The 23,088-nt window shown below is 36.8% G+C and overlaps 1 protein-coding gene across 4 annotated transcripts in view; it reads left to right on the top strand.

Annotated features, from left to right (window-relative positions):
- Positions 1-23,088, top strand: part of LOC128227107 (thrombospondin type-1 domain-containing protein 4-like) — a 101,811-nt gene that overhangs the window by 11,813 nt on the left and 66,910 nt on the right. The window contains exons 2-6 of one of the 4 annotated variants that reach the window (XM_052937314.1): positions 2,223-2,280; positions 4,030-4,154; positions 4,268-4,325; positions 4,417-4,519; positions 6,874-7,010. In XM_052937314.1, coding sequence (XP_052793274.1) covers positions 2,223-2,280; positions 4,030-4,154; positions 4,268-4,325; positions 4,417-4,519; positions 6,874-7,010 — 481 coding nt within the window. The other 3 variants (XM_052937317.1, XM_052937318.1, XM_052937315.1) reach the window with 3 other exon arrangements.

Below are 23,088 nucleotides of genomic sequence, written 5' to 3'. Positions count from 1 at the left end.
CTTTAGGCTTACCTTCTTCTCCCCTACTGTACCAGTTATAACCCCGTACAAAACAGCAAGGACTTTAGGCTTACCTTCTTCTCCCCTACTGTACCAGTTATAACCCCGTACAAAACAGCATTGACTTTAGGCTTACCTTCTCCCCTACTGTACCAGTTATAACCCCGTACAATCCAGCAAGGACTTTAGGTTTACCTTCTTCTCCTCTACTGTACCAGTTATAACCCCGTACAAAACAGCATTGACTTTAGGCTTACCTTCTTCTCCCCTACTGTACCAGTTATAACCCCGTACAAAACAGCAAGGACTTTAGGCTTACCTTCTTCTCCCCTACTGTACCAGTTATAACCCCGTACAAAACAGCAAGGACTTTAGGCTTACCTTCTTCTCCCCTACTGTACCAGTTATAACCCCGTACAAAACAGCATTGACTTTAGGCTTACCTTCTCCCCTACTGTACCAGTTATAACCCCGTACAATCCAGCAAGGACTTTAGGTTTACCTTCTTCTTCCCTACTGTACCAGTTATAACCCCATGCAGACCAACAAGGACTTTGGGTTTACCTTCTTCTTTTCAACTGTACCAGTTATTACCCCATGCAAACCACCAGGGACTCTGGGCTCACCAGTCCTTTCTACCCCTTAACTATACCAGTTTTAACCTAGTGCAAGCTAACAAGGGCGCTGTGGACACCTTCCCACTCCCCATGTACTGTTTCAATAATAACATAATACAAGTCAACAAGAACTCTCCCCCACCCCTCGTACTATACCTAACAAGGGCATGGGTCACACTACCGATCCCCATGAACAGTACCAGAGATATCATGCAGCCATATTCAACAAGGACACTGTATATTCGTCCCCGAACTCGTCTACTATTCATCATTGCATTTGACCGCGCACGTAACGACAGCTGTTATGTTACAGGACGGTGTTTGATCAGACTCTGTTCAAGGACGGAATCACTGGTAATACAAATAGAATATTGGCGCGAGGACTGTTGTCATGGTCGTTGTGGATAAGTGTCCGATGCCAGAGCAACCGTGGAGTAGCTTGAAGCCGAAAGCCGTACATCACTTCGCTCTGTGCTTTTCTGACGGAATATCTAATCTACAATCTCGTATTCACTAAATCAAGTGCTCCGTACGGAATTGTATAATAAATGTAAATGCGGTCATAAAATATTGTTTTCATCAACCATGACCTATGTCATTTTTCATAAAAGTAAATTTTGATTTATATCGCGACCTTATGGCCAAATATCGCTCAATCTACGTTTTCAATGCGCTTTGATATGTTGATAAACTAAACCACCAGTAATAGAGACATGGGGAAATAGTTGCAATTGATAAATGCACATACCGAACCGTAACATAAATGGATGAATAAATTAAAGATATATTTGACATAATTTGTTCATTTTCTAAAATATAGAAAGGACTTGTTTATGATAAAACTCCATTTGTCAGTATCGATATTGACGTAACGAAAGGTAAATAAGGCAAGTTTAATAACGAAAAAAATCCAAGTGACAATTATTACCATCTTGTCTGGCATGCATGCCAACTACACGGAGTGCCACTGTGGCACGTGGACCACTACACGTGTCCGAATTGTGTCGTTTGTTCACAATCTACTTGAATTAATCATAGAGACACACATATCAGAGTCTGGTTGCGTAAAAGAAAACGATGTAAAACCTGTATCAACAAGAATAGGTGTTGAGAGATAAAATTTCAGCAAGTCATTTATGCGCGGGTAATGGGATTCTCATATGTTTGCTTGAAATCTATGGCTCTTATCAGACCTCATCACACGTGCATTTTGTGCAGGCGAAAAACATTCAGAAATGCGTTTGAGAACTTGAACGCCGATTTCATGATTTACTTATAATGGTTTCATGGTAAAATGGCAGAATTTCATATACTGTGTGATAACAGCATCAACCATCAAGATAACAACTGTACAGTATGATGAAACAATGCAATAATGCCACTGCACAGTACAGTACTTGCTCAAATATCAGCAAAACTTATACTTTTAAGTTATAGTAATAAAAAACTAATTTATTACATCGCCAAACCATGACAAAACTCCATTCAGCACACGATCAGGGACGAGATGGCACTGTACCCTAGAGCTGACATATTAGCTTCCAGTTAATTGTAATCGTATCACTTTTATTATTAGGATTTAATCTTTACATATTCTATTTTCAGGGCAATTGTCGGATGGCTTTTAATTGTTCCATCTTATCGCCATCATGTCCGTGCCCAGGTGAGTATTCAATGCAATGAATTCATTTTCCTATTCGTCAATATAGAAACGGTAGAAAAGTACACAACCATGCTGACCGATCCTAGTACAGATTTCTTAACGCGTCAAGAAGCGCCAACAAATAATAAGAATAATTAAGAATAACTATAAGCAATCAATAAAATACAATATTATTACGTGCTCATTTCATAACTAACATAATAATAATAATTATACTTTACAAAAAGGATAGAGACTCGTTGATAATAATAATAATAATAATAATAATAATAATAATAATAATAATAATAATAATAATAAAAATAATAACCTCATTGGCGACACTTTATTAGGCAAATCCTGACACAGGGAGTGTGTATCGGATGAGTGGCATTAGGCGGACCTTCAAACGCCCGCGAAAGTTTAATTCTTAATGATAACGCATAGTACTTAATGATTGCATATCTGTTAAAATATTGGTTGTATTCTAAATGCATTTTGATGTAATAGATAGACGACCTAAATTAAAATGTTTATGATTAAGAATTGGCGCAGTTAGCCCAGCGAAAGAGCCCTTCTTAAGCATTAAGATTTTAACTCAGGTTAACTAACTGACTTAGAATACCTCATTGGCTGATACAATATCAGCGTAAAATCTGACGGAGGAAGTCTGTATCGGATGAATGGCAGTAGGCGGACCTTTTAACGCCCGCGAAAGTATAACTTCTTCATAATTAAGCCTAGTACTTAATGATTGCCTATGTAATAGTTAAATGACATGACGTAAATTCTTTATTAATAAGAATGGGCGGCGTGAGCGTAGCGAACGTCAATTTAGAATTCAGCTTACATTTAAAGCCAATGAAATTGCAGATAGGCAACCATTACGTACTAAACTTAATCATTAAGAATCTCCTTTCGCGGGTATTTAAAGGTCCGTATACTGCCACTCATCCGATACACACCCCCTGCGTCAGATTTAGCCTTGTCAATGTATAAGCCAATGAGCTAGTATTCTAAGTCAGTTAGATGACCTCTTTTAAGTAATTTCTTAAGAAATAAGAAGGGCTCGTTCGCTTCGCTTACTCCACCCATTCTTATTCATTAAGAATTTACTTCAGGTCATCTAACTATTACTTCATTGGCTGTAAATGAAGGCTGAATTCTAAGATACTTATTTAGTGTTGTTAATTTAAAGTCGGTGAAACGAATACAAGAAGCATTTGACCAAACGATAACGTATTTGCCTAGCCAGGGATATTTATAGGAATTTATGAAATGATGTGCGATAGCTTTACATCTGCATCGTGGAGGAAATATATCATTCTGTTTTATAAATTAATGACAAAAAATGCTAGCTAAAAAAAGATTACTAGCAATTATACTCTACAGCCTTAGGAAATGCCAACTTAAAATTCTAAGATTCGTTTACATTTTCTGGAGCAGACCGACGACAAAAATCGTCTGATAGATTTCACATTCGATTTGTTCTGGGTTTTGGCAATCAAAATTGAAGACTGTGCATCTGCGGAGTGTTTAGCAGCCTGTTGAATGTTTTATGTAGTTTCTATTTCTAGTTTGTAATGATAAAAACTTACTGTTGAAACGTCGGTACCGTATATCTTATTACATTTCTTTCGCACCCAACCATTCCCCCTTGGTATAAACTTATTTGATTAAATGCTTTTAGTGACTTGAAGCTACAGGTATCTTTACTGCCATACTGACATTTGAGTATTTGTTACAAATTGTACCTGTGTATATTAAAAGGGCGCAGGCGGGTCGACGGGCCGGGATTTGGGAGAGTCAGCTGATTGGAGAGAGTGGTCCATGTGGACGGACTGCATGAGCACGTGCCAGCCCCAACTCGCGTCCAGGTCAAGGTCGTGCCTCAGGTATGTCATGGTTCCCGTTTGCACTCTGCGTTGAAGTGGAATTCATAATTTATCATACTGCTTTACATTTTTTGCAACATAAATACAATGTACCTATATATTATTACTTCCAGTTCGGTGGCCGACAAATGCACGGGGATTCAAAAGCAATATAAAGTCTGCGATAAGAAGGTATGTTTCTCTCCCCTGTTTCGTTGACTTGTAGTTCCATTTGTTTGATTTTGACTCACATTAACTGTGTTCCTCATTGTCTGATTTGCAGCACTGTATAGGGGCAGCGGTGGACACACGGCGGACAGAATGTGAGCGGCAAACGAGGGTTCCGTTCAGAGGACGGAATTATCACTGGCTTCCGTACATCCATCGTAAGTTTGGGCATTGCAATCAGTATCCGTGAAAGTGTGTGTCGCAAGCATATTGCAAGCATAGTTTTGATGGGTATTAAAATCATCTTTACCCAAACTTATTACATTAGTCAAAATTAGCACAAGCCCGCTAGCCCCGCAAATTAAAAATGCAATTCGGGCGTGCTCAAGTTCTGGATTTAAGTGACAGGGCTTGTTCGTAAAATTGGTATTAAGCAATAATATAAGTATTCCGGCTTGTAAATCCAAAAATCTGATTTCGATGACTATTAATAAATAAAGCTTATAACCGAAAAGTAATGTGTACGGACCAAGAAAAGGTTTCCAGAGTTCTGAAAATAGCGGGCTTATGATGATGAAGTTCGTGTTCACATACATAACAGTTAACATGTACGCACACAATACGGATTATGCAAACGTGTTGATACCGACATAATTTTTATATTATTTCCCTTTATTTAAAAATCGCCATTGCAAGATAATTTTCATTCAACCGTTAGAAGTTTAGGCCCTTAGAATCATAGAGTTGTAAACAATATGAACAAAGTTTGTATTGGAAATGGACCAAATTAATTAAACAGTACAGCCTAAACTTGTAATTGAAAATAGTTTGCAACCTGTATCCAAATTCCTATCGAAATCATGAAAGTAAAATGGACAAGTCTAGGACAGTCAGTCACAAGGTTCTTATGCACCAGTCATTTGAAACCACGCCCCCCCCCCAGGTCCGGGGGTAAACCGAGGATAGCCGGGGAATTGCCCATGTTTTTACCTTCCAGGTGTCCCCGCAGTGCCGGGTGAATGCGGTGGTTTTATCTTCATGCCAAATATAGCGGGATATTGGCCTTGTCTAGGGTGCGGGGGCATTTGGCGCGGGTTTTACCAGCAGTTCGTTCCCACAGGGCGGAGATTTTGCCCGGGCTTGGCTGGACCAAAAGTCAAGTCCCCGCTATTCCCCGGACCTGGGGTGTTTCAATTGACTGGTGCATTATTTCAAGACAGTTTTAAAAAAACTGTCTAAACGCTATCAAGACAGCCATCATTCATCACTCGTAGTCATTTTACTAACATCTCAAAATTCCTCAACTGTCAACCAAACATTGTAATATAAGACATTTCACATGAAATATTCCGAAATCCATGTACCTTGTATTGGACATAACCATGTTCTTACTTTTTAATATAGGAAACATCCGTGTTAAAAGTTCAAGTTAATGCACCAGTCAATTGTAACCACGGCCCCCCCAGGTCCGGGGGTATACCGGGGAAAAGGGCCGTGTTTTTATTTTCCAGGTGGCCCCGCAGGGCTGGGTGACCGCGGTGGTTTTGTCATAGCGCCAAATTAAGCCGAGATTGGGCCTTATATTGAGTCTCTAGGGTGCGGGGGCATTTGGCCGGCGTTTAACCATCAGTTCGTCCCTGCAGGGCGGGGATTTTACCCGGGGTTGGCTGGACCGAAAGTCAAAGTCCCGGCTATTCCCCGGACCTGGGGGGGCTGTGGTTAGAAATGACTGGTGCATAAGCAGCCTAGCACACCTAAAAAAATGCACTATCAAATTATGTTTCTTTAATTGTGATAAAGTTTTTGAAGGGAAAGATTGGAAAATGTTTCTTTTTTGAAGGTGGAAATTACGGCCCCAAAACAGGTTGAAAAAATGTGCTGTCTGAACAATAAAGCACAATATACCATTGTTGGATACCCTGTTACCGATTACTATCAGTCTTCTCCATGTTCCATGGGACATTTCAATGAAATATCTTATTTTCCTTTCAGGAATATAAATTGATTCAGAAATTTTGGCAAGCCTATTCAAGATAAAATTATGTAATTCATGGTAGCTTAATCGGTAGTGCCACTGATTGTCTGCTGTAATTAATGTTGCATCATAGGTTTGAGTTTCACTGGAACCACAAACTTTTGTCAAAGGTCAAGGTCTTCACTAAAATACTGAACTGTTGAGTTATGACCCTAGGCCAAATTGGAGACAATGGATGAGCATTTGCGTCCATGCTTGTGGTGCTCTTATAATCATTCTTATAATATATATTTTATTTGCAAAGATATTTTATCTACATGAACATGAAGTCACAATTCAACATAATTAATGTGAATAGTTTTGGCAAAAGTTTATGTTGTTAGAAAGAACAATAAATTCCAAAAGTTGTACAAAAATATGTTCAAGTGATTTAACTTCTGTGCAAAAGAAAGGATAATTTTTTTGTTTGGTTTTGATTGTTGTATTTTGTTAACATTTCTAAACAATATTTCAAACTTAAAAGTTAAAAATAAAGTTGTTTAGTAATTCTTATATAAATGTGTTTAAAAGACAAAAGTTTTTTGTACATTGTCACAGCGGAGGGTGAATGTGAAGTGGCGTGTGAGGCAGCTCGTTATGGCTTCATTGTGCAGTTTGGTCGTCCACTGGCTGATGGCACCGCCTGTAGTATGGATTCTAAATCCAACAAAATCTGCCTGCATGGACGCTGCCAGGTTTGCAATTGAAACTTGTATTTGGAATTGATTAGAACGATGTTGAACATATATGTAAACCAGCACTGTGTTGAGCTGTTACCAATCTTCTGAACTTCATTAATTATATCTTTGGCTGTGTGTATAACTTTTATTTATTGAATTATTTCAAATCATTTGTTTGCACAGCATTTCATTAAACATCTTCGTTTCAAACTGATATGAGACCCCAAAAATGTGACCTCATTTTCATTTAACTCCTGTGATTGAAAGATATACAGATTCGATTTGATGTCTTTATAACTTGGAAATTTTCATCTGTTCATTGGCACAAGCATATCCAGGTGAGAGGGGAGCGCACTCAGTGCACCCCCCTACCTAAATTGTCCAATTAGCTAAATTTTATTTTAAGAAAGGATATAAAAGGAATAAAATACATTCAAAATGCACGATTTTGGACTATAATTTGTTTAAGTATGCCGACCCCCCCCCCCCCTTCCAACACTTTAAATCAATTAAATTTAGGTTCTGAGGGAAAGGGAAAAGTCAAAAGGTAACGCCTCTAAGTTAAGCCCCGTCAAATGTCAAATTCTGGATATGCCCCTGATTGGTATACCTTGAGTATGAATTTCGTTTGTTTCAAGGATTTGAATGAAAAATACCAATACTCTAAAAATACGAATGCTGTATGTCCAATCAATGGTTTTATTTGCAAATTCAGAAAAAGGGAAGATCTTGCACCATGTGAATTGTTTATAATAATGAATCATTTTCACTGCAAGTATGTAATGTAGTGCCGGAGAATTGTGTGCAGGGCGCTTGTATAAAAGTCTCTGCATTTCATAAACTTTGCATTTCAGACAGGTTCTGGTATTATGGAATTAATTATGTGTTTTATATTTAGGTGGGGTGAGCTAATGGGTGTTTTCATTTGTTGATAAGACCCTATTGAGGGAAATAATTGTCAGAAGAAAATCTATAATTTATGATATGAGTTTAAGAATGTTGCTAAAAATTCTGATAACTGGCAAATATTTCACTAATTGGCAGTGAAATAAAAGTGGCCAGTATTGTGTAATATATGATTTATTGCAGAAAACTTGATATTTGATAACTCATATAATTATGTTTATTTTTTATTTTATGGTTTATGACCCAGCTGGGTATTCAATTTAATTCTGCCATTATATAGGTAACATTAACTTGCAGAGGTGAGATGATATGTAGATTATCTTCAGAAAATATAATTAGGAAATGCGAAAATGACTTTATGCTGATACATGGAAAGTTGATACTCCAACGCATACATAACTGGAAGTGATTTTGAAATTGTCTTGTCTTCGTGAAAACAACAGCCATTAAAATGTTCAGCTTCAATAATAAAGATAAGGTTGTCTTTAAAATTGTCACATTTATAGCTCGCTCATTGAGTTTCTTACTTTGGTGTTTATTTCCATTTTGCTTTAGTGTTATCTGGATTATAGTGCAAAAACTTTAACCTTGACCAAAAAAATACACACATGCAAATCAAGGCCTATAACTCAAGCCAATTAGTGAGGTTGCCTGTTTTTCTACTGAAAATGACCCACATGCAAGTCTAAGCATTAATACTCCCAGGCATCTGTGTTAACATTTCAACATGCTATTAAACTTGTACTGTTTTTGAAAACTTTTATTGTCACCATATGGTGTGATGAGTTGAGGTTTCATAGCTATGAGGTACATGTTTCACGTTGTTCATTGATGACGTGCTACATAAACAATTTAAATCTTCAAAGACCTCAAAAGTAATGAAGTTTTTTAAGGTCAAATGGAGAATGTATGATTATTTAATTAGTATTCTGTGTCCATGATATTTGAGGAGGTCAAGGGTTTGATTCCCTGTTGGATGCATTTACATGATGTTGATTTCAGAGCAAGACTCCTTGATATTTATCTCATGAATGAAGTGGATGAATTTATGAAACTGATCATAACATTTTTCTCATGAATGAAGTGGATGAATTTATGTAACTGATCATTACAGTGTGCAGAAATCTGATTCAAGATTGTTGATGTTTTCCTTGGCAGGTTTTGCTGGTTGCTACCAGAATTAATTGTTGTAGAAATAAACCTTCTAATGACTGAGAGGAATTCCAAGTATTTGATATAGGTGTTATGGGAGTTGTGTGCGCCTGAGAGGACCCATTGTTTCCCTGGGTAGATAAGGCTGACGGGGATGAAGGATTGGGACCTGCCTCCATTTCATACAGCTCTTACAGCAGTGAAGTCTTCCAAAAGTATTCCACAACAGTATTTGTTGCTGGACCTGACATTGCTGGAAAAAAAACTCATGCCTTTAGCTGTGATAGTTGATGTAATTTTCATATGAAAGGTTGTATAGAAATATAGCTGAGAGCATCTCCCCACCTTGTCTTGTTAATTTTCTATCATAATATACAGAAATCACCTTTTTTCCAATCTGTCTTGTCTTCATGAAAAGTGAGAGACATCATTTGTTGAAAATCTATTTAAAGGTAATATTTTGATTGCAGATTTGGCATTACAGATAAAGGAAATTTTATTTGCCTAAAAATTGAAATGTGATATTTCTTTAATAATATTGAAAAGCTGGATTTAAAAGGGTCTTCATATTTCTGTGAACATTAATAGTGATGACATGAAAGATATTATACATTTGTTAAAGATATGATAACTGTATTTGCATAATTTTTCATACGTAATAAAAAAGTGCTAATTACCTGACACTGTTCATTGCATTACACTGCATTTTTTAAGAAACTTTAGGTGTACAAAGGATCATGTGAAATACGACTTCACAGTCTTGATATTTCTAGTATTCATTGAATTTGTTTTGACTGAATGTGCTTTAAAAATAAAAGAATGCGTGAGTACTCCAGTGCACATAATTATATGAACGCTTGAGTACTCCAGTGCACGTAATTATATCAATGCTTGAGTACTCCAGTGCACGTAATTATATGAATGCTTGAGTACTCCAGTGCATGTAATTATATGAACGCTTGAGAACTCCAGTGCACGTAATTATATGAACGCTTGACTACGCCAGTGCACGTAATTATATGAACGCTTGAGTACTCCAGTGCACGTAATTATATGAATGCCTGAGTACTCCAGTGCACGTAATTATATGAATGCTTGAGTACTCCAGTGCATGAAATTATATGAACGCTTGAGTACTCCAGTGCACGTAATTATATGAACGCTTGAGTACTCCAGTGCACATAATTATATCAATGCTTGAGTACTCCAGTGCACGTAATTATATGAATGCTTGAGTACTCCAGTGCATGTAATTATATGAACGCTTGAGAACTCCAGTGCACGTAATTATATGAACGCTTGACTACGCCAGTGCACGTAATTATATGAACGCTTGAGTACTCCAGTGCACGTAATTATATGAACGCTTGACTACTCCAGTGTATGTAATTATATGAATGCTTGAGTACTTCAGTGTACGTAATTATATGAACGCTTGACTACTCCAGTGTACGTAATTATATGAATGCTTGAGTACTCCAGTGCACGTAATGCTTGAATACTCCAGTGCACGTAATTATATGAACGCCTGAGTACTCCAGTGCATGAAATTATATGAAAGCCTGAGTACTCCAGTACAGGTAATTATATGAATGCTTGAGTATTCCAGTGCATGAAATTATATGAATGCTTGAGTACTCTAGTATAGGTAATTATATGAATGCTTGAGTACTCCAGTGCAGGTAATTATATGAATGCTTGAGTACTCCAGTGCACGTAATTATATGAATGCTTGACAACTCCAGTGCATATAATCTGATATGAACACTTGAGTTCTCCAGTGCACATAATTATATGAATGCTTGAGTACCCGAGTGCAAATAATTATCTGAATGCCTGAGTACTCCAGTGCATGTTATTATATTAACGCCTGAGTAATCCAGTGCCCGAGATTATATGAATACCTGAGTACTCCTGTGCATGAAATTATATGAATATCTTGAGTACTCCAGTGCATGAAATTATATGAATATCTGAGTACTCCAGTGCATGAAATTATATGAATACCTGAGTACTCCAGTGCATGAAATTAAATGAATACCTGAGTACTCCAGTGCATGAAATTATATGAATACCTGAGTACTCTTGTGCACGTAACTATATCTGAGTACTCCAGTGCATGTAATAAGAGGGAATTTTGTACTTCTTCAAATCAATAAGAAAGTGAAATATGCTTATTTTTATTATGCTTACTTTTTTATGTTTTTTTTTTTTTTTTGCTTATTATTTTCATAAAAATATAGTGTTGGACACATTTGTAGATAATTATGACCATAATGTCCGTCAGGTGTATGCCACGTGCCAATGTTTGTCAACACCCTGTATTCTCGCCTACTTGCATTTTGTTCGGCAATCAACACAAAGTTTTTGCCATTCCTTCTATGAACATTATCATGTTATCGTAATGAAGAATTTATTTGATTAATGCAAGTTCACATCTATTTACTTAAATCATGCAAGGCCATTCCCTTAAGCAGTTGTAAGATGTTGAATTGAGCGCAGACATTTGGGGAATTCAACCAGATGGCTGAAGAGTAGGTCCATTGCTGTAAAATTTTGGTTGTAATGAAATGATAACACATCTCACACTTTTTTTGCTGTATATGTGACATTTTATTTATGTTCTATGAATTTATATACATGATATTTGCATGTGTGCCCGTATGCATGATCAGCCATCAGGCCTTCGTTGTGCCAGGTGTGTGCACAACAGTAGTTTCAGGTGACACTCGAACCTCCTGCACACCCTCAGGGCCCATCTTTATCCACAATTTCATTATTTATAGAATCGTGAAAACAGTTATTGCAGTTCCAATGTCAGCAAATTTGGCTTTAAATAATTTCTGCTGATGATTGAATTAAACCGTGACTATCCGGCATTCTCCTTCCTGTCTCAAAATCCTTGGGTGGTCGTTATTGTTAATTACTTGCCTCTCAAAATTTTGCTTCTATTCTGGTTTTATGATCTAATGTAATTAATAACCACATGCCTTGAAGATAGTTTACACTTTTGTCACAAACATATTGGCTTACATTCTTTTTGCTCAAAGTGACACAGGCTGTTTCGCAGTCAATGTTTGATACACAGAAGTGTACTGTACTTTATCAAGGTCCATTTCTCCACTGTCATCTCTCTTGTTATGATACGACAGTTGATGCAACCATTTCATTTGGTATATAAAACTATTTATAGTTATTGACAGAGTGACTACCGGTACTTGCTGTTTTTTATTAAAGCATGTTCATTTATGGAAAGATATAAGTTTAACTTCAGCCATCATTTAACACTTCACAAGTACGCCATCAATGAACACTTCATCAATTATGCCATCAGTGAACACTTCATTCAGTGTGCCATGGTGAAAAACATGACCAAGTGCAGTGATTTGGACCCCAAACCATTTTCGTATGGAAGAGTAGTTTGTGTATTTTTAAAGAAACAAACTTTATCATATTAATTTATGTTTTCTGCCTATTTTATAAAGCGTTTTGGTTCATATCTAGACAGAATTGGCATTCCCAATTCATGTCAAAAGGTGCATTGATTCAAATCAGAATAAGGCCCCAACCCCATTCCTAAATTGGTCCGCAAAAACATACTATCAGTGAACACTATTGAGTAGGCTATCGATGAACATTTCTTCCAGTAAGACATCAGGGAACACCTTGTCAAGAAATCTGTCAGTAAACACATCATCAAGGTTGCCACCAGACAACACTTTGAGTATGCAATCAGTAAACATTTCTATCACTGAATACTTATGCAGTATGCCATCACTGAACACTGGAACAAGTATATCATCAGTGAACATACTGAATACAACATTATCCAAAACCTTTTCCAATAATTCATGTAGTGAGCCATCAGTGAATTCTTACAGTGTGCTGTCAGTTAACATGTAATACAGTATGCGATCAGTGTACACTTGTTACGTGTGCCCTCAATGTACACTCCACACAGTATGGAATCAGTGAACGCTTCATGCAATGTACCATAAATGAACATTTCAGGTAGTCGACCATCATTGTACACTACAAGCAGTCTGCCAACTGTAAACATTGCATGCAGTGTGCCATTAATTAACATTTCAGGCAGTCTGCCATCAGTGAACACTTCAGGCAGTCTACAACTGTAACCACTTCATGAAGTGTGCCATCATTAAATACTTAATGCAGTATGCTGTCTGTGAACACTTCATGCAGTGTGCCATTAGTGAACACCAAGCAGTCTGCCAACTGTAAACACTGCATGCAGTGTGCCATTAATGAACATTTCAGGCAGTCTGCCATCAGTGAACACTTCAAGCAGTCTGCCAAATGTAAACACTGCATGTAGTATGCCATCAGTAAATACTTCATGCAGTATGCCATCTGTGAACGCTTCACGCAGTGTTCCATTAGCATACATGCCATATCCCCCGGCGGGGGGAACCTGGAATTTCGATCCATCCCCCGGTCTCCCGGCGGGAGGTAAAAATCCCCCGGAATTTAATTTTTATTTTTTTTTGAAATTTTACATCAGGCAAAAATAACAAAGTGAAACCACAGTATGTGAGTAAAACTGAATGTAAAGAAACAACTCCACAAGGGTGAAATGCCAAAAGGAAACTTTTACAACAAGTGATCAATTGATTTGTAGTAATTATCAAATGCAAAGAAATATTACTATTTTGGAAGGAAGAAATTAATAATATTTATTCTATTCTCTTATTGTCTGAAAGTCATCAAAGCTGATAGAATTAAGCACAAATTTTTAAAAGACTTTGGAGGAAGGTAAATTTAATTTAATTGTCTCAAAAACATATTTTTCCAATGACTTATTTTGTTCTGCAAGTGCATTACAGTATGACATGACAGTGTATCATAAGAATATGATAAATCATGACATAAAATAATTCTGTATAATGAAAAAGTTAAGAGGTTTTCAAAGCAAACTATATGTGAATACATTTTTTCATACTTGCGTCTAAAAATACTTTCAAATTTCGCCAACTTAGACCTGCTAAAAAAATCCCCCTGAATACAACCAAAATTCCCCTGAATTTTCAGCCTTTTGAACAAATCCGCCTGAATGGTCTCCAGAAAATATGGCATGTATGCATTAGTGAACACTACAAGCAGTCGGCTGACAGTTAACTTTTCATGAAGTGTGCCATAAGTAAACACTTAAAGCTGTATGCCATCAGATTTGACTTCCTGCAGGATGCCATCAGATTTGACTTCCAGCAGAATGCCATCTGATTTGACTTCCCGCAGTATGCCATCAGTTTTTACTTCCCGTTGTATGCCATCTGATTTGACTTCCCGCAGTATGCCATCATTATTTACTTCCCGTAGTATACCATCAGTGTTTACTTCCCGCAGTATGCCATCAGTGAACACTTCAAGTGGCATGCCATCAGTGAACACTTCATGAAGTATGCCATCAGTGAAAACTTCCCGCAGTATGCCATCAGTGTTTTCTTCCTGCAGTATGCCATCAGTGACATCTTCCCGCTGTATGCTATCAGTAAATGCTTCAAGCAGTATACCATTAGTAAGCACTTATCAGTGAACACTTCCAGCAGTATGCCATGATGACAGTAAACACTTCAAATAGTATGCCATCAGTGAACACTGCACAATTTTCGCCATTTACAAAAGCAACCAGAGCATCCCTTAAATAAACTGTATAACAAAACAACATGACAGGATATAATTTTTCATATCCTGCCATGTTGCTTTGTTTTACAGATAGAGCAGTGATATACAGGCACAGTGACGCCAAAATCGGATTTTTATACCCTCACAAAACAAAGACCCTGGGTTGTCTGTTGGTTGAACAGTGTCTGCATAATAACTCATGGAAGGGTTGACTGATTTAAATAATTTTTGGTACATGTTTAATACCATAATAATAATACAGGTAAAATTTGCCTTTGGTAACTGACTTCCAATTTTTGACGATTTATTTCCTCTTTTTGACTTTGAATTTGCCCAAAAGATGGTGTCACTAAACTTCCGCATAGTTATGTCCCCTTTTCAACTTAGAATTTGCAAAAAAAATGTCTGGACAATAATTTATAAAATGTCCAAGGGATATAAAAAATAAAATGGTACACAGGTTTAACACTTTAGAATAAAGTTCAAGTTCGACTTTGGCTACAATCCCCCTTTTTGAAAGAGTTATGTTTTTTTTTCTGGAAAATCGTCACTCCTGTGACAGCTCTAGTTAGAATATTTTAAGAATCTGGTATATAGTAGTGTTCACAAACAAAAGCTGTTAATGTAGAAATTTTGTCAGGTTATAAGAAAACATTATTGTACAATATTAGTTGAGTCATGAAATTTCTGTTCAATAATGATAGAAAGGCTTACAGCTCCAGTATTTCGAAGGTGTAGTTGTGAGAGTTACCTGTTTTCTGATTGTGAATAACAACATTTCAAACAACATTTCAATGGTTATAGGTGACACAAATGCCAAAATTAGTATATGCTTTAACTATGTGTCACAGAAATGAATAATGTTCATTTTATTGCTGTAAATGGAAATTGCCACATCAGACATGTTATTAAGTTTTGATATTTATGAGAAAATTCTAATTGCATTTATTTGGCAAAATGTGAATTAAACTTAATGGAGAGAAGTTCATTTTTTCTGTTATATAAGATATGACTCTATGTGTAAGGCAAGTAAGAAAGAGCATAAAACTTCAGTGCGGCTTGTACAGTTCTGAATTGTTATAACATCTTGATGCAGTCTTCTGTAAACTTGCATACCGGTACATCAAATACTTTCTTTTTGTCCATTAACAATATAAAGCCATTTTGAAAACCCTGGTTAAAATTTTGAGATATTTCAATAGGAAAAAAACAGTCTGTTTTGAGAGAATTCATGTCTTTATGTAAAATACATTAGTATTCTCTTTTTGTACCTCAAAAATTGAACTAACAAGACATTATTTAGAATATGAGGTATCTTGTCTTGGAGGTATCTTGTCTCGCAGGTATCTTGTCTTGGAGGTATCTTGCGTTACAGGTATCTTGTTTTGTAGGCATCTTGTCTGGGAGGTATCTTGTCTTGTTGGGTATTTTGTCTCAGAGGTTTGTTGTCCTGTAGGTATCTTGTCTTGGGAGGTATCTTGTCTCAGAGTTAATTGTCTCAAGGTATCTTGTCTTGGAGGTATATTATATTGTAGGTATCTTGGTTTAGTGGTATCTTGTCTTGTAATTATCTTGTATCAGAGGTATAGTGTCATGTAGTTATCTTGTCTTGGAGGTATCTTTTCTCAGAGGTATCTTGTCTCAGAGAGGTACCAGTATCTTGTATTGGATATTTCTTGTCTCAAAGGTATCTTGTCTTGCTGTTATCTTTTCTCAGAGATATCTTGTCTTGGAGGTATCTTGTCTTGCAGGTATCTTGTCTTGCAGGTATTTTTTTCTCAGAGATATCTTGTCTTGGAGGTATCTTGTCTTGCAGGTATTTTTTCTCAGAGTTATCTTGTCTTGCAGGTATCTTGTCTCGTTAGTATGTTGTCTTGCAAGTATCTGGTCCTATATATCTCAACAGATTTAACTTGAATGAGCATATGTTTTGACATTTTAGGTTTTGAAATGGAACAGAAACACTATGATATTGTATAATATTGTTACAAATGAGTGATCAATATTAAGAACAAAATATATTGTGTTTATAATAATTTCTTTTAGCTCAATTGTGATAAAAGCTAGAATCTAAAGAATCATGCTCAAGTCAGTTTCCTTGGTAGAAACCAGTACTGGTGTCCTTTTTGAGAGGCCATGAGAAGGAAGCCCTGGCGGGGATTACACCCACAACCTTTTGGGTGAGAGGCAGACACCTTAATCATAGACAACTCTCCGCCTACAAAATGTATTAAAATATTAATTATTTCTTAGATTTTTGATTGTTAAAAACATTAACAAGAATCCATTGTTTCACTAAACAATCCTGGTGAATGTATTTAGAGGCTGTGAGAGCTAAGGTGACTTCCATTTCTCAAATTAATTCTTGAACCCTGCTGCTATAACCAATTTACAAAACCTGGAACATTTCACTGATTTATGGCAAATAAAGGAATGTGTTGAATAAATAAAAAGATAATGTTTTTGTCATATTCTTTATAGATTGTTCAAATATTATATACATTCTATTAACACGAAAACATTAATTAAACTGATGAAATATTTAGAAGAAATAGTTTGGATTTCCCAGGGAAGGAAAGTAAAAGTGTTCTAAGTGCAGAAATGTTTTCTAGGTGGGCAATATTTGCTGTTCACAACTGGTATCAGTGTTGATTGGGAACCGGAATAGTTTGAATTCTCGGGGCCTGTCACTTATATAAGGCCGCAGTCGGCAGCTGTCAACTCCACTGTGAAGTGTACCTGCTTTATCCACGTAATGTCTGCCCGTTTACTTCAACCAAAACCTTTAGGATCAACTCTTGAACAGGATTAAAGTGATTACACTTGCAACTTTTATTATTTATGTAATATGTGTAAATACTAGCACATTTAAATGGGTGAATAAATAAATAATTATTTCTCTCAGTGAAATAACATTTTCTTATTTTTTGTTTAATATAGAATTGTGTGACTGAAAAAGGAACAATAATATGTTAGACTAGTTTATAGGAATAAATATTGAAGGAAGAACAGTTATTGTGACGGAGGGGTGTGGACATGATTTAAACCTTGTTTTACTGAAAAGGCTGCAGTGTTATGAACATGAAACAAGTTTGTATTCTTTTTAAGATTACAGGATTTTATATACAGTAGGATAAAAAAATAATCAAAGAAGCGCTTAGACATCACATTTTAAAATGGCTTTGTGGAAAACAGTTGGATATTTGGCTGTGCTGCTATATGTAAGTATTGGGTATGCAATTCTGTTTTAAAACTAACTTTTTATTTTATTTTAATCTAAATGTTTTAATGTATTATTATTTTGAAAAGTTACTGGTTTAACGAAATCTTCTGATGTTAAGTCATATAAGAGATAGGATGATATGACATGAGCTTCTACGCTGCAGGTTATGGCAAAAAATATTTGGAAATAAATGATTTTCAAAACACAGTTTGAAGTTGACATTAGGAGGGAGTGGATTGCAATAAGCAAGAAACTGCGGTTATCTACATCAGAAGATTGTCCATGAAAAATGTGTATAAAATTCTTCAGTCAGCCAGTCTCCAAGTAACTTTGACATGCTTTTATATCCATGCCTTCTTTACAAAAGGAAGATCACTAAACTGATTGTTATATCAATTTGACATGTTTACATAGTTTGCAAAGAGTGGGTCTCTATCCTCTCCATTTGATTTTCAAATATCCATTTTACTTATTTACCAAGATTGATTTGCTTTCTTGTAACTGGTATTGTATGAGGGTCGTTGGTTATCTTGACTCCATCCACAGAAGACTGAGCTCTCTGAAAGAGGACTGGTGCTCTTTATAAAATACACAGTTAAAGTGATGAAAGTCCTCACTGCCTTTATTACTGGTTGGACTGTAGGAGTTGAGTTAATCATGTAAGATGCAATGACAGGGAATGGAACTCCTGGGCATCAAGGGGTAGGATGAAGGGGGAACATGTGGTAGGTGAACCAAGGGGTAGGAGGAAGGGGGACCATGTGGTAGGTGAACCAAGGGGTAGGAGGAAGGGAGCCCTGTGGTAGGTGAACCAAGGGGTAGGAGGAAGGGGGACCATGTGGTAGGCGAACCAAGGGGTAGGAGGAAGGGGGACCATGTGGTAGGTGAACCAAGGGGTAGGAGCAAGGGGGACCATGTGGTAGGTGAACCAAGGGGTAAGAGCAAGGGAGACAATGTAGTAGGTGAACCAAGGGTAGGAGCAAGGGGGACAATGTGATAGGTGAACCAAGAGGTAGGATGAAGGGGGACCATGTGGTAGGTCAACCAAGTGGTTGGAGGAAGGTGGACCATGTGGTAGGTGAACCAAGGGGTAGGAGGAAGGGGGACCATGTGGTAGGTGAACCAAGGGGTAGGAGGAAGGGGGACCATGTGGTAGGTGAACCAAGGGGTAGGGGGACCATGTGGTAGGTGAACCAAGGGGTAGGAGGAAGGGGGACCATGTGGTAGGTGAACCAAGGGGTAGGAGGAAGGGGGACCATGTGGTAGGTGAACCAAGGGGTAGGAGGAAGGGGGACCATGTGGTAGGTGAACCAAGGGGTAGGGGGACCATGTGGTAGGTGAACCAAGGGGTAGGAGGAAGGGGGACCATGTGGTAGGTGAACCAAGGGGTAGGGGGACCATGTGGTAGGTGAACCAAGGGGTAGGGGGAAGGGGGACCATGTGGTAGGTGAACCAATGGGTAGTGGGACCCTGTGGTAGGTGAACCAAGGGGTAGGAGGAAGGAGGACCATGTGGTAGGTGAACCAAGGGGTGGGAGCAAGGGGGACCATGTGGTAGGTGAACCAAGGGGTAGGAGCAAGGGGGAACATGTGGTAGGTGAACCAAGGGGTAGGAGGAAGGGGGACCATGTGGTAGGTGAACCAAGGGGTGGGAGGAAGGGGGACAATGTGGTAGGTGAACCAAGGGGTTGGAGGAAGGGGGACCATGTGGTAGGTGAACAAAGGGGTAGGAGGAAGGGGAACCATATGGTAGGTAAACCAAGGGGTAGGGGGACCATGTGGTAGGTGAACCAAGGGGTAGATTCACCATGTGGTATACGTAGAATCTTGAATGTATTGGAGCTTTTTTCTACAACCTACTCTGTTTATTCCAAAATAGAATCCAATTAATTTGTACCCATTTGTAAAAAGAATAATCTTGGTTTATAATATATAAATAAAAAAATGTGAGGTTTGCCCATTGATGAGATATGATACAAAATTACATGTTTAACTAGCCTAGTGTAGTTTTGAAGAGGGCCGGAGTCACAGTCAGTTATACACTAGTACAAGTACATCTGTTCCTTCATTTGTCTGACCCTTACAAACCTAGATCCATGATCTAGCGTTTTTGTTAAAGATATATTCATGTTGATCTATTCATGTTGATCTTGGCCTTTCAGGAGAGTCATTTCACTTTTTTATAGCTATTTATACTCTTTTGGTGACCATATTATAACTCAAAACTCCTTTATGAATTTGTATTACTGTGTTAAAGTAACTAGTATGATAAGCAGCAATGCAAGATATATCTTTCTTTCAATTAGTCATTGGCAAAGAGGAAGTATTGTCCTTATTTATTAGAAACATGTTGTTGACACTAGCGGATTAAGACCGGGGCGCACCCTCTCTAAAATGGTTCAAGTTGACTTTTAAATTTCAATATCCGAGGAACAATATGAAAATATTGCACTTGAATGCATATTTCAGACTAAAATGTCTCAATTTTTGCTTCAGGACGACTTCAAGCCCCAATTTACTAATAACAGCTGTGTATTATTGGTATTCTTTGGAAAGCAAGTGTACTTTCTTTGTTGCACTTCCAAACTGCGCCCCCTCTAATGCGAAATCCTGAATCCGCCCCTGGTTGATACTATTCATGCTGTCCTTCGAAACAGCATGCAGCTTATACTATTCATGCTCTTTGAACAACATTTTTGTGACCAAAAAATAATATTATAGAGCATAATAGGTAGAAGGGTAGGTAACGTTGTGAGGAAACTGTTTGTACCATGTTGTCAAGGACGTTTAATAACTTGCATGCCTTTAAGTGAATATCATTGTAATTTATCCTCATGCTTGTAATTGCATGATTAAACTCAGCCGACTTGTTACAGTTACAATATGGAAGTTAATGTCCAGACGAAAACAAAGGAAACACTTCAATTTTGGCCTTCAGGCCTCGCAACAATTAATGAAAATGAAACCATTTGATTTGTCATATAAAACATAATAATTATGCAATCTGGGTAAACACATTGTGACTGTTTTTTCTTTTATCATTAATTGAAATTCTTTTTTGCTATTGAAGTAAAAAAATTGTTACATGTTTTTGTAAACCCTTGCATTGTGTCTGGTTTCTTTAGACAGGTGGCATTTTGAACATTTATTTATTTTTGCCATTTATTATTCGTTATTCAAAGTGTTAATTTTGTTTCGGGTTTATGGTTTTAATGAAACCTAATAATATCGTCACCATCATTTCCACCCTGAAAAATGGCTTTTAAAGCATTTCACAGCATTTCACAGGTTGTGTCAGAGTGTTTAGTTAATTATGATGATGGGAAATATAACAAATTAAATCGGCCATACCGCTGCATGGCATAAGTAATATTAAACTCTCATTCAAACATGAAAAATGAGAATACATCACACTTTCTGAGAGTGTATTTAAGAAGAATTTGAGAAAAAAGTTTTAATACCTTTTGAATAGATCTGCAATCAATAAGTTAAATATCATTAAATTCTATTAATCTCCTGGGCAGCTGGCCTGTACAGTATAGTTTGTATGATTTAAAAGTCAACAATCAAAGTCATAAGTCAACATGAGGTTTGGGAAAAATAAATATTGTTCTGCCAAAACATTAGAGATAGCTTTATTCTGATCTGAAGGGAAAATAAAATTAAAAACTTATCAAATTAAGTAGTTTAGAGAAGATGACAGTGTGTGATAAGTGGTTGTTTTTGTTTAAGTATAAAACATATTGTAATGTGACTTAATTCTCAGACAATTGGTTAATCGGCTCTTTATTACCATTTTACACCACTGAATTAGTGTCTGACCTTCACCAAACATCTTTTATTCCTTTCGAGATATTATCAACTCCATAAATACATTCCATTAACATTCTTATATTTTTGAATATACTTATTGTTGATGACTGCACTACTGCCTATATAATGCTGTTGTTCCAACTTCCACCACTTGATGTGGATGGCTGTCTACCGCAGTTGTCAGTGCCTGTATGGCACTCTGCTTAGGCCAAAAAAAGGGTATTTGTTTCTAGCAATATCTCCAATAAAATATGGTAGGCAGGTAGGCATAACTGTTTTTTTTTTTTTAGAAAATTCTCTACAGCACTGACCTATTATATAAGGGTATATCGCTTTTGTTGAAAATTTTAGATAAAATTTGGTCAAATTTTAATTAACATGTCCACTAAAACAATATCCCCTTTTATTGGAAAGTATGGAAAAAATTGACACTATGGCAAAAGAAGTGTAGGGTGGTAGGAATAATATTAGTGGAAACATACAATCATTTTTTTATGCCTTATCAAACAAATCCCGAGACAATTTGGAAGTGACAAAGGTTTCTTTGTGAATGTATGTAATAATACAAAACGTAAATCATGCTTTTTTTCCCTCCAATTCTGTTAAACTAATGGAGTGAATAAATGGAATCATATAAGTTTGTTATTTACTGTAGACAATCCCTCTTTAAGTTGTAAAATTTAGCTTGATGAATTCTGAAATAAATCAATCATCAGATGCAGACATGTTTTATGCCCCTTTATTATCAGAAATGAATGTATTGCAATGCACTGAATATCAATTAATCCTTCCTGAAAAAGAAATTCAGAACTTTTATGTAGACATTTGAAGAACTGCATAATGGTTGAGATATGCACGGTCTGTAATGATTTATTGCACCATTTAGACGTATGTGTTACAGTGGTTGGAATGCCCATTAGTTAAAGGATGTGCCAGTGCTTTCATCAAAGATGGAAAGGTGTCAACATTTACTTGTGATTTTGTGATAGTTGAAATCTAAATGAGATCAAGAAACAAAAATAAAATGTGCTGTTATCAAAATTCTTAAAATTACCGCTCTAAAAGCGGGACTCTGCAGGCTCAATCCCCAGCTGCATCCTACCAAAGATGAATATATGAATGGTTTCCACTGGCTCCCTCTCCTGATGCTGGGATTAGAGGGTAGTACTGCAGGAAAACAAGCAAAGACATTATTTGAAATTAAGGCTAGGGTACTAAACCGTACTCCCTAATTAATGGACCTCATTGGAAATGGGCTTATCACCTTAATCACATGACACTCATTCATTAATATGTTCTTGGTAAAATGGTGCATTTTGTAAGAAAAAACAAAGCATGTCAGAATATAAGTTTATGA

Source organism: Mya arenaria, chromosome 3, assembly GCF_026914265.1.
Source record: "Mya arenaria isolate MELC-2E11 chromosome 3, ASM2691426v1".
Lineage (NCBI taxonomy): Eukaryota > Metazoa > Mollusca > Bivalvia > Myida > Myidae > Mya > Mya arenaria.
Note: the sequence above shows the minus strand (reverse complement) of the source record. Positions and strands in the feature narration are given on the sequence as shown.